The 12,810-nt window shown below is 37.5% G+C and overlaps 1 protein-coding gene across 1 annotated transcript; it reads left to right on the top strand.

The window, feature by feature from the left end:
* Positions 1-30: 30 nt before the first annotated feature.
* LOC143061510 (uncharacterized) lies at positions 31-3,048 on the top strand. Its single transcript, XM_076233752.1, has one exon. It carries the CDS (start codon positions 46-48, stop codon positions 1,933-1,935), a length of 1,890 nt encoding a protein of 629 aa, XP_076089867.1. The 5' UTR covers positions 31-45; the 3' UTR covers positions 1,936-3,048.
* Positions 3,049-12,810: the final 9,762 nt, after the last annotated feature.

Genomic DNA, 12,810 nt, shown 5'->3' with positions numbered 1-12,810 from the left:
AAACAACGTTAACGTTTTCCTGAACTGTTAGGACATTTTTAAATAATGGAAGTATACATTGATGGAGCATGCAAGAATAACGGCAAGCCATTGGCAAAGGCCAGTTATGGTATATTTTGGGAACCAAATAACATCAAAAATATAAATGGTCCAGTTCCTGAATCTTACAAGCAAACAAACAATACGGGGGAACTGTATGCTGCCGTAAAATGCCTTCAACAAATACACGAAAATCAATTATCAAACATTATCATTAAAACCGACAGTGAATATTTAGTTAGAGGTATAACAAATGACATTGTTTATTGGAAAAGCAACAACTGGAAACTTAAATCTTCCGGAAATGATGTGAAAAACAAAGAACTCTGGTCAGAGATAGATAATTTGTTATCAAATATAAAAGTAACGTGGGCGCACGTTGCTCGTGATTCTGAAATCGGTCAGATTGAAGCCGATAAACTCGCAAAACTTGCTTTAAATATAAAAACGTCTGGAAACACCGTTCAAGCAAATAATAATAGTATCGTGAATGTGTGTAACAACACTGAATGGACCGACGATGAAGAGGAAACTATACCGATGAAGGTTACAACCCCGCGTCGAAGTATCTCCACCAATAAATTTCGCAAAAATAATAATAAGGCAAACTCTCCGACTTTCTGTACCATGTCAACACTCAGGAGAATTGAAAGTCTTTTATTGTCAACTTCTGATGAAGTTTTAAATTTAAATGATGCCCTTAACTGTCATATTGACTCGTCAAACAATCAATTTCAAGAGATGAAAGACAAGTTTGCATCACTAACAAATACGGTTAAAGTTCAAACCAATTCAGCTTTAACCTCCGTCCAAGAAGTTTTTACACAAACACAGCTCATTAAATCGGATATCGATGTAAACAATAAGGCATTTATAAATAAATCCAACAGTTTGTGGGACAAATTAAATGCCGTTTCAAATGAGATTAAATCTGTAAATTTAAAATCATCTCACGTCAACGATTTAACAAAAACTGTGACAGAAACACCAAATCGCAAAAGAGAGGAAAGAATTTCAGCTTCAAATAAACCAACACCTGGAACATACAGCAACGCTGTAAGAAGTGGTTTACCAAGCAGCTCTAATAAGCCAGTTTCTTTAAATAGAACAAATCTAGGTAACAAGCATAATGCTCAAAGTCCTACTTATGTGGAAAAACAAAGGTCACCAATAAATACAAAATACACGGACCGTGAAGTCAAATCTACTTATCCCCATTTTCATCGGTCTTTTGACAAGAAAAACTTATTTCTTATTGGGAGTTCAACTCTTAAAAAGATGTCTCCTAGGAAAATGTCAACTCAACAAATCAATACCAAAGTAAAGACTATCCGGGGAGGACGGATCAGAGACATTGAAGATTGCCTAATTCAGTACATATCAGAAGGCAGACTTGATTGTGTTGATGTTATTGTTATTCATGTGGGCACTAACAATGTATCAGATGGAGACTCTGTTCATGCTATTATGGACGACTTCAAAAATTTGATTTGTACAGTCAGGCAAAGCTTACCAAGAACTAAGCTGGTAATTTCCTCAATTCTACCAAGGCCAACCAATTCTCAAGCTAATCGTACAATTTACAATGTCAATAATCATCTGTTCTCTCTAGAGGAACAACATGTGGAAATTTTGGACAATACTTTAGACTTTCTATATGGAGACCAGCCCAATCTTTCTTTATTTGCAGACCATGTTCACACAAATGTTGCTGGTGCCAAAGTTTTAAGCCACAACATTATCTCCTGCGTCAACAATCTATTTCAATTTTCAAATTGTACATCAGAAACTGAATCAAATTTTCAATCGGTGAGGTCAACAGGGAGGAGATTTATACCATTCAACAACACAACAACTCAAGAACAAAGTGTGTCCAGTCAAACGTACTGGAGGTAAATTTAACCAATAACTTTTCCACTACCAGAACATGTAATTCTATTTTAGGAAATATTGTCAGTATTGTTATTTTGTATTTATGTACTGCAACACATATTCTATCATCTAATTCCAAATCATCTCCATTTACAAACCCTTTTATATTTCCACACAAGTCACTTAATATATGTCACTTAAACATCAATCATATATTGCCAAAGTTTTCTGAAATTAAATATTTGCTATCAAAATCTAACACAGATGTGCTGTGTTTAAGTGAAACATTTTTGTCAGATTCTGTCCAAAACAAAGAAATAGATATTAAGGGTTATGATACAAACAGAAAAGACAGAATTGGAAAATCTGGCGGTGGGTTTTTAATTTATATTTCTAACATGTTAACCACAATAAGACGACATGATTTGGAAAATGATGATATAGAATCAATGTGGATCGAAATTATTTTTGTTCATCAAAAACCTATATTAATTGGTAACATTTATAGACCACCAAAAAGTAATGCAGAGTGGGTTACAAAATTTGAATTAATGTTAACAAATGTCGATATTGAAGATAAGGAAATGATTATTTTGGGTGACTTTAATATTAATTTGTCGTCGAGAAAGATTCCAGCTAAATGGTCACATTTAAAAAACATTTTTAACTTGTCTCAAATAGTCTCAGTTCCTACTCGAGTCACACAAACATCTTCCTCTTTGGTAGACCATATTTATAGCAATGAACCACATAATATTCATTTTATATCTGTTCCGAAGTATTCTATCAGTGACCATTATCCAGTATGCATTTCTCACAAAAGAGGGTTAAAATCGAAAAAGAAAATTCATGAATATATTACGTTCAGATCTACTAAACATTTTAATGAAAATGATTTTGTCAATGACATATCACAGTGTTCATTTAATTGTGTATTAGAAATTGATGACCCCGAAGAAGCACTGTTGTCTTTTTTGAATATTTTTACTAAAGTATTAAATCATCATGCTCCACTCATTAAAAAGAGAGTAAAACGTTTGTATCAAAATGAGTGGATGAATGATGAAATTCTAGATAGCATGAGAAAACGTGATTTTTATCATAAGAAAAAAGATATGTATAGTTATAGACTTTGGAGAAATAAAGTCAAATATCTCATCGAAAACTATAAACAAAATTATTATACCAATATCATAGAACAAAAAAAGAACAACAGCAGTAAATTATGGAAGCACCTACATACTGTCAGCGGTACCGACAATCATACCAGTATAAAAATCATAAGTGATTGTAACAAAAAGGAAATTTTAGAACCAAAAGGCATTGCTGATGTTTTTAATGCTTATTTCACAAATATCACAGATAATCTTAATATAGATCAAAACATCGACAATTCTAGTAGTTGTTTTAACAAACTTAGTGATTTTATATCGGGTCATGTACCAGATGACGTGTATTTTTCTATACCACTTATGAGTAATGATTTTGTGTGTTTACAACTAAAAGCACTAGATGAATCAAAAGCAACAGGCCTTGATACCATAAGTGCAAAATTTTTAAAGATGTCTTCTCATGCTATTTCACTACCACTTTGTCATATTTTTAATTTGAGTATCAAAACATGTATTTTTCCATCCTCATTTAAACTGGCAAAAGTCATACCAGTTTATAAGAACAAAGGCTCAAAACAGGATGTTTTTAATTATAGACCAATTGCAATTTTACCACTCATTTCTAAAATCCTTGAAAAACATGTGAAAACACACTTAGTAAAATATCTTAATAAATACAAGTTATTGTATAGAATGCAGTCAGGCTTTCGTGCAAACCATTCTTGTCAAACTGCTTTAACAGCTTTAATAGATAAATGGCTTAAAGCCATTGATGATGGCGATCTTGTTGGAGCAGTATTTCTAGATCTAGCAAAAGCCTTTGATCTTCTCAATCATGAACTGCTTATTCAAAAATTAAACAAATACAAATTAGCTTATACTTCATTACGTTGGTTTACCTCATATTTGGCTGACAGATATCAGAAAGTATCTATTTCAAATACATTTTCAGACGTACAAAAACAAAAAACGGGTGTACCTCAAGGATCCGTATTAGGACCGGTGTTGTTTTTAATTTTTATTAATGATCTTCCTTTGTCTAATCCTAATCATAACACCGATTTATTTGCTGATGATAGCACCATATCAGTCATTGGACAAAACAAAAGTTGCATCAGTCAAAAACTTAATACGGTTTTACAAGATATTTTTCGCTGGTGTGATGACAATAAGATGGCTGTAAATGTATCTAAAACGAAAGCTATATGCATTGGATCTAAACAAAAGCTTTCCGTTACATCAAATGAAAACATTAATCTTGCTTTAAATGGACAACAAATTATAGAAAGTACATGTGAAAAAGTTCTAGGTGTTTTTATTGATGCATCTCTATCTTGGTCTTCTCATATCGATTATATAATCAAAAAAGTTAACTCTTCTTTAGCTTTACTAAAAAGGATAAAGAAATATCTAAATCATAAAGCTAGACAAATGTACTATAACGCTTACGTTTTACCTCACTTAGATTATTGTTGTTCAATATGGGGAAACTGTAATAACTTTCTGTTAGATAGTTTACTAAAACTGCAAAAAAGGGCAGCAAGAATAATTTTAGACGAACATGATTACACCAAACCTTCAAGAGAATTATTTCACGAATGTAACATTGTGCCAATCACACAAAGAATACTTTATCACAAATCATTACTAATGTATAAGGCAAAACATGGCTTAGCTCCAGAATATATGTCCAGTCTTATTGTATCAGCTTCTGCAAACCAAAAATATAATACGAGATTTTCATCCTCAGATAATTTTATTATTCCAAAACCAAATACAGAGTTGTACAAGTCTAGTTTCTCGTACAATGGACCAAAAGTGTGGAATGCTCTTCCTAATTCAATAAAAAAATCAAATACAGTATCCGAATTTAAACATAAATACAAATCTATGTACTTTTAACATTACCATCATATTTTTACTGTAATGCCATATCATAATTGTTTATTGTATTTTAAATTGTACATAATCTTTATTTAATTTATTATTATTGATGCATTGTTTATTTGTAATGTAATTATTATTGTATTAAGAGAGCCTTATTGAAAATTGGTGTAATCCAAATGAGTTACTCTCTCTAAATAAAGATATTATTATTATTATTATTAAATATTATGCCCGCAACGTCTGTCAACCTAAGGTGTGCTAGTTTACGATAACGTTAACAAAATGACACCTCCGCTAACGCTATTGGGTCTAAACGTTTTCTCCGTTTTTTCAAAAATACCGGCGAGTTTATCGGCTGAGCACAACTTTGGTGTTATTAGTTAGTTGCCCTGGCAGTTTGCTAACTTTCTGCCGCTATTTATAGGGGGTCGCATGTATAGTTTGTCCACAATTCATTAAACGGAAGTGACTTTCCAGACTGTCATAGATTTCCGGGAGTGTGCTAAATGCCGAAAGTTGTTACAACAAAGCATACATCTACTGGTATGAATTTGTTGCCCTGTTCCTGTGCTACAAGTCGATATCAATTTTTTATATGTGGCCCAAATATTATGCCCGCAACGTCTGTCAACCTAAGGTGTGCTAGTTTACGATAACGTTAACAAAATGACACCTCCGCTAACGCTATTGGGTCTAAACGTTTTCTCCGTTTTTTCAAAGATACCGGCGAGTTTATCGGCTGAGCACAACTTTGGTGTTATTAGTTAGTTGCCCTGGCAGTTTGCTAACTTTCTGCCGCTATTTATAGGGGGTCGCATGTATAGTTTGTCCACAATTCATTAAACGGAAGTGACTTTCCAGACTGTCATAGATTTCCGGGAGTGTGCTAAATGCCGAAAGTTGTTACAACAAAGCATACATCTACTGGTATGAATTTGTTGCCCTGTTCCTGTGCTACAAGTCGATATCAATTTTTTATATGTGGCCCAAATATTATGCCCGCAACGTCTGTCAACCTAAGGTGTGCTAGTTTACGATAACGTTAACAAAATGACACCTCCGCTAACGCTATTGGGTCTAAACGTTTTCTCCGTTTTTTCAAAGATACCGGCGGGTTTATCGGCTGAGCACAACTTTGGTGTTATTAGTTAGTTGCCCTGGCAGTTTGCTAACTTTCTGCCGCTATTTATAGGGGGTCGCATGTATAGTTTGTCCACAATTCATTAAACGGAAGTGACTTTCCAGACTGTCATAGATTTCCGGGAGTGTGCTAAATGCCGAAAGTTGTTACAACAAAGCATACATCTACTGGTATGAATTTGTTGCCCTGTTCCTGTGCTACAAGTCGATATCAATTTTTTATATGTGGCCCAAATATTATGCCCGCAACGTCTGTCAACCTAAGGTGTGCTAGTTTACGATAACGTTAACAAAATGACACCTCCGCTAACGCTATTGGGTCTAAACGTTTTCTCCGTTTTTTCAAAGATACCGGCGAGTTTATCGGCTGAGCACAACTTTGGTGTTATTAGTTAGTTGCCCTGGCAGTTTGCTAACTTTCTGCCGCTATTTATAGGGGGTCGCATGTATAGTTTGTCCACAATTCATTAAATGGAAGTGACTTTCCAGACTGTCATAGATTTCCGGGAGTGTGCTAAATGCCGAAAGTTGTTACAACAAAGCATACATCTACTGGTATGAATTTGTTGCCCTGTTCCTGTGCTACAAGTCGATATCAATTTTTTATATGTGGCCCAAATATTATGCCCGCAACGTCTGTCAACCTAAGGTGTGCTAGTTTACGATAACGTTAACAAAATGACACCTCCGCTAACGCTATTGGGTCTAAACGTTTTCTCCGTTTTTTCAAAGATACCGGCGAGTTTATCGGCTGAGCACAACTTTGGTGTTATTAGTTAGTTGCCCTGGCAGTTTGCTAACTTTCTGCCGCTATTTATAGGGGGTCGCATGTATAGTTTGTCCACAATTCATTAAACGGAAGTGACTTTCCAGACTGTCATAGATTTCCGGGAGTGTGCTAAATGCCGAAAGTTGTTACAACAAAGCATACATCTACTGGTATGAATTTGTTGCCCTGTTCCTGTGCTACAAGTCGATATCAATTTTTTATATGTGGCCCAAATATTATGCCCGCAACGTCTGTCAACCTAAGGTGTGCTAGTTTACGATAACGTTAACAAAATGACACCTCCGCTAACGCTATTGGGTCTAAACGTTTTCTCCGTTTTTTCAAAGATACCGGCGAGTTTATCGGCTGAGCACAACTTTGGTGTTATTAGTTAGTTGCCCTGGCAGTTTGCTAACTTTCTGCCGCTATTTATAGGGGGTCGCATGTATAGTTTGTCCACAATTCATTAAACGGAAGTGACTTTCCAGACTGTCATAGATTTCCGGGAGTGTGCTAAATGCCGAAAGTTGTTACAACAAAGCATACATCTACTGGTATGAATTTGTTGCCCTGTTCCTGTGCTACAAGTCGATATCAATTTTTTATATGTGGCCCAAATATTATGCCCGCAACGTCTGTCAACCTAAGGTGTGCTAGTTTACGATAACGTTAACAAAATGACACCTCCGCTAACGCTATTGGGTCTAAACGTTTTCTCCGTTTTTTCAAAGATACCGGCGAGTTTATCGGCTGAGCACAACTTTGGTGTTATTAGTTAGTTGCCCTGGCAGTTTGCTAACTTTCTGCCGCTATTTATAGGGGGTCGCATGTATAGTTTGTCCACAATTCATTAAACGGAAGTGACTTTCCAGACTGTCATAGATTTCCGGGAGTGTGCTAAATGCCGAAAGTTGTTACAACAAAGCATACATCTACTGGTATGAATTTGTTGCCCTGTTCCTGTGCTACAAGTCGATATCAATTTTTTATATGTGGCCCAAATATTATGCCCGCAACGTCTGTCAACCTAAGGTGTGCTAGTTTACGATAACGTTAACAAAATGACACCTCCGCTAACGCTATTGGGTCTAAACGTTTTCTCCGTTTTTTCAAAGATACCGGCGAGTTTATCGGCTGAGCACAACTTTGGTGTTATTAGTTAGTTGCCCTGGCAGTTTGCTAACTTTCTGCCGCTATTTATAGGGGGTCGCATGTATAGTTTGTCCACAATTCATTAAACGGAAGTGACTTTCCAGACTGTCATAGATTTCCGGGAGTGTGCTAAATGCCGAAAGTTGTTACAACAAAGCATACATCTACTGGTATGAATTTGTTGCCCTGTTCCTGTGCTACAAGTCGATATCAATTTTTTATATGTGGCCCAAATATTATGCCCGCAACGTCTGTCAACCTAAGGTGTGCTAGTTTACGATAACGTTAACAAAATGACACCTCCGCTAACGCTATTGGGTCTAAACGTTTTCTCCGTTTTTTCAAAAATACCGGCGAGTTTATCGGCTGAGCACAACTTTGGTGTTATTAGTTAGTTGCCCTGGCAGTTTGCTAACTTTCTGCCGCTATTTATAGGGGGTCGCATGTATAGTTTGTCCACAATTCATTAAACGGAAGTGACTTTCCAGACTGTCATAGATTTCCGGGAGTGTGCTAAATGCCGAAAGTTGTTACAACAAAGCATACATCTACTGGTATGAATTTGTTGCCCTGTTCCTGTGCTACAAGTCGATATCAATTTTTTATATGTGGCCCAAATATTATGCCCGCAACGTCTGTCAACCTAAGGTGTGCTAGTTTACGATAACGTTAACAAAATGACACCTCCGCTAACGCTATTGGGTCTAAACGTTTTCTCCGTTTTTTCAAAAATACCGGCGAGTTTATCGGCTGAGCACAACTTTGGTGTTATTAGTTAGTTGCCCTGGCAGTTTGCTAACTTTCTGCCGCTATTTATAGGGGGTCGCATGTATAGTTTGTCCACAATTCATTAAACGGAAGTGACTTTCCAGACTGTCATAGATTTCCGGGAGTGTGCTAAATGCCGAAAGTTGTTACAACAAAGCATACATCTACTGGTATGAATTTGTTGCCCTGTTCCTGTGCTACAAGTCGATATCAATTTTTTATATGTGGCCCAAATATTATGCCCGCAACGTCTGTCAACCTAAGGTGTGCTAGTTTACGATAACGTTAACAAAATGACACCTCCGCTAACGCTATTGGGTCTAAACGTTTTCTCCGTTTTTTCAAAAATACCGGCGAGTTTATCGGCTGAGCACAACTTTGGTGTTATTAGTTAGTTGCCCTGGCAGTTTGCTAACTTTCTGCCGCTATTTATAGGGGGTCGCATGTATAGTTTGTCCACAATTCATTAAACGGAAGTGACTTTCCAGACTGTCATAGATTTCCGGGAGTGTGCTAAATGCCGAAAGTTCTTACAACAAAGCATACATCTACTGGTATGAATTTGTTGCCCTGTTCCTGTGCTACAAGTCGATATCAATTTTTTATATGTGGCCCAAATATTATGCCCGCAACGTCTGTCAACCTAAGGTGTGCTAGTTTACGATAACGTTAACAAAATGACACCTCCGCTAACGCTATTGGGTCTAAACGTTTTCTCCGTTTTTTCAAAAATACCGGCGAGTTTATCGGCTGAGCACATCTTTGGTGTTATTAGTTAGTTGCCCTGGCAGTTTGCTAACTTTCTGCCGCTATTTATAGGGGGTCGCATGTATAGTTTGTCCACAATTCATTAAACGGAAGTGACTTTCCAGACTGTCATAGATTTCCGGGAGTGTGCTAAATGCCGAAAGTTGTTACAACAAAGCATACATCTACTGGTATGAATTTGTTGCCCTGTTCCTGTGCTACAAGTCGATATCAATTTTTTATATGTGGCCCAAATATTATGCCCGCAACGTCTGTCAACCTAAGGTGTGCTAGTTTACGATAACGTTAACAAAATGACACCTCCGCTAACGCTATTGGGTCTAAACGTTTTCTCCGTTTTTTCAAAAATACCGGCGAGTTTATCGGCTGAGCACATCTTTGGTGTTATTAGTTAGTTGCCCTGGCAGTTTGCTAACTTTCTGCCGCTATTTATAGGGGGTCGCATGTATAGTTTGTCCACAATTCATTAAACGGAAGTGACTTTCCAGACTGTCATAGATTTCCGGGAGTGTGCTAAATGCCGAAAGTTGTTACAACAAAGCATACATCTACTGGTATGAATTTGTTGCCCTGTTCCTGTGCTACAAGTCGATATCAATTTTTTATATGTGGCCCAAATATTATGCCCGCAACGTCTGTCAACCTAAGGTGTGCTAGTTTACGATAACGTTAACAAAATGACACCTCCGCTAACGCTATTGGGTCTAAACGTTTTCTCCGTTTTTTCAAAAATACCGGCGAGTTTATCGGCTGAGCACAACTTTGGTGTTATTAGTTAGTTGCCCTGGCAGTTTGCTAACTTTCTGCCGCTATTTATAGGGGGTCGCATGTATAGTTTGTCCACAATTCATTAAACGGAAGTGACTTTCCAGACTGTCATAGATTTCCGGGAGTGTGCTAAATGCCGAAAGTTGTTACAACAAAGCATACATCTACTGGTATGAATTTGTTGCCCTGTTCCTGTGCTACAAGTCGATATCAATTTTTTATATGTGGCCCAAATATTATGCCCGCAACGTCTGTCAACCTAAGGTGTGCTAGTTTACGATAACGTTAACAAAATGACACCTCCGCTAACGCTATTGGGTCTAAACGTTTTCTCCGTTTTTTCAAAAATACCGGCGAGTTTATCGGCTGAGCACAACTTTGGTGTTATTAGTTAGTTGCCCTGGCAGTTTGCTAACTTTCTGCCGCTATTTATAGGGGGTCGCATGTATAGTTTGTCCACAATTCATTAAACGGAAGTGACTTTCCAGACTGTCATAGATTTCCGGGAGTGTGCTAAATGCCGAAAGTTGTTACAACAAAGCATACATCTACTGGTATGAATTTGTTGCCCTGTTCCTGTGCTACAAGTCGATATCAATTTTTTATATGTGGCCCAAATATTATGCCCGCAACGTCTGTCAACCTAAGGTGTGCTAGTTTACGATAACGTTAACAAAATGACACCTCCGCTAACGCTATTGGGTCTAAACGTTTTCTCCGTTTTTTCAAAAATACCGGCGAGTTTATCGGCTGAGCACAACTTTGGTGTTATTAGTTAGTTGCCCTGGCAGTTTGCTAACTTTCTGCCGCTATTTATAGGGGGTCGCATGTATAGTTTGTCCACAATTCATTAAACGGAAGTGACTTTCCAGACTGTCATAGATTTCCGGGAGTGTGCTAAATGCCGAAAGTTGTTACAACAAAGCATACATCTACTGGTATGAATTTGTTGCCCTGTTCCTGTGCTACAAGTCGATATCAATTTTTTATATGTGGCCCAAATATTATGCCCGCAACGTCTGTCAACCTAAGGTGTGCTAGTTTACGATAACGTTAACAAAATGACACCTCCGCTAACGCTATTGGGTCTAAACGTTTTCTCCGTTTTTTCAAAAATACCGGCGAGTTTATCGGCTGAGCACAACTTTGGTGTTATTAGTTAGTTGCCCTGGCAGTTTGCTAACTTTCTGCCGCTATTTATAGGGGGTCGCATGTATAGTTTGTCCACAATTCATTAAACGGAAGTGACTTTCCAGACTGTCATAGATTTCCGGGAGTGTGCTAAATGCCGAAAGTTGTTACAACAAAGCATACATCTACTGGTATGAATTTGTTGCCCTGTTCCTGTGCTACAAGTCGATATCAATTTTTTATATGTGGCCCAAATATTATGCCCGCAACGTCTGTCAACCTAAGGTGTGCTAGTTTACGATAACGTTAACAAAATGACACCTCCGCTAACGCTATTGGGTCTAAACGTTTTCTCCGTTTTTTCAAAAATACCGGCGAGTTTATCGGCTGAGCACAACTTTGGTGTTATTAGTTAGTTGCCCTGGCAGTTTGCTAACTTTCTGCCGCTATTTATAGGGGGTCGCATGTATAGTTTGTCCACAATTCATTAAACGGAAGTGACTTTCCAGACTGTCATAGATTTCCGGGAGTGTGCTAAATGCCGAAAGTTGTTACAACAAAGCATACATCTACTGGTATGAATTTGTTGCCCTGTTCCTGTGCTACAAGTCGATATCAATTTTTTATATGTGGCCCAAATATTATGCCCGCAACGTCTGTCAACCTAAGGTGTGCTAGTTTACGATAACGTTAACAAAATGACACCTCCGCTAACGCTATTGGGTCTAAACGTTTTCTCCGTTTTTTCAAAAATACCGGCGAGTTTATCGGCTGAGCACAACTTTGGTGTTATTAGTTAGTTGCCCTGGCAGTTTGCTAACTTTCTGCCGCTATTTATAGGGGGTCGCATGTATAGTTTGTCCACAATTCATTAAACGGAAGTGACTTTCCAGACTGTCATAGATTTCCGGGAGTGTGCTAAATGCCGAAAGTTGTTACAACAAAGCATACATCTACTGGTATGAATTTGTTGCCCTGTTCCTGTGCTACAAGTCGATATCAATTTTTTATATGTGGCCCAAATATTATGCCCGCAACGTCTGTCAACCTAAGGTGTGCTAGTTTACGATAACGTTAACAAAATGACACCTCCGCTAACGCTATTGGGTCTAAACGTTTTCTCCGTTTTTTCAAAAATACCGGCGAGTTTATCGGCTGAGCACAACTTTGGTGTTATTAGTTAGTTGCCCTGGCAGTTTGCTAACTTTCTGCCGCTATTTATAGGGGGTCGCATGTATAGTTTGTCCACAATTCATTAAACGGAAGTGACTTTCCAGACTGTCATAGATTTCCGGGAGTGTGCTAAATGCCGAAAGTTGTTACAACAAAGCATACATCTACTGGTATGAATTTGTTGCCCTGTTCCTGTGCTACAAGTCGATATCAATTTTTTATATGTGGCCC

This window comes from Mytilus galloprovincialis, unplaced genomic scaffold (assembly GCF_965363235.1).
Source record: "Mytilus galloprovincialis unplaced genomic scaffold, xbMytGall1.hap1.1 HAP1_SCAFFOLD_360, whole genome shotgun sequence".
Classification (NCBI taxonomy): Eukaryota; Metazoa; Mollusca; class Bivalvia; order Mytilida; family Mytilidae; genus Mytilus; species Mytilus galloprovincialis.
The sequence above is the reverse complement of the archived record's forward strand: the minus strand, read 5'-3'. Positions and strand labels throughout refer to the sequence as shown.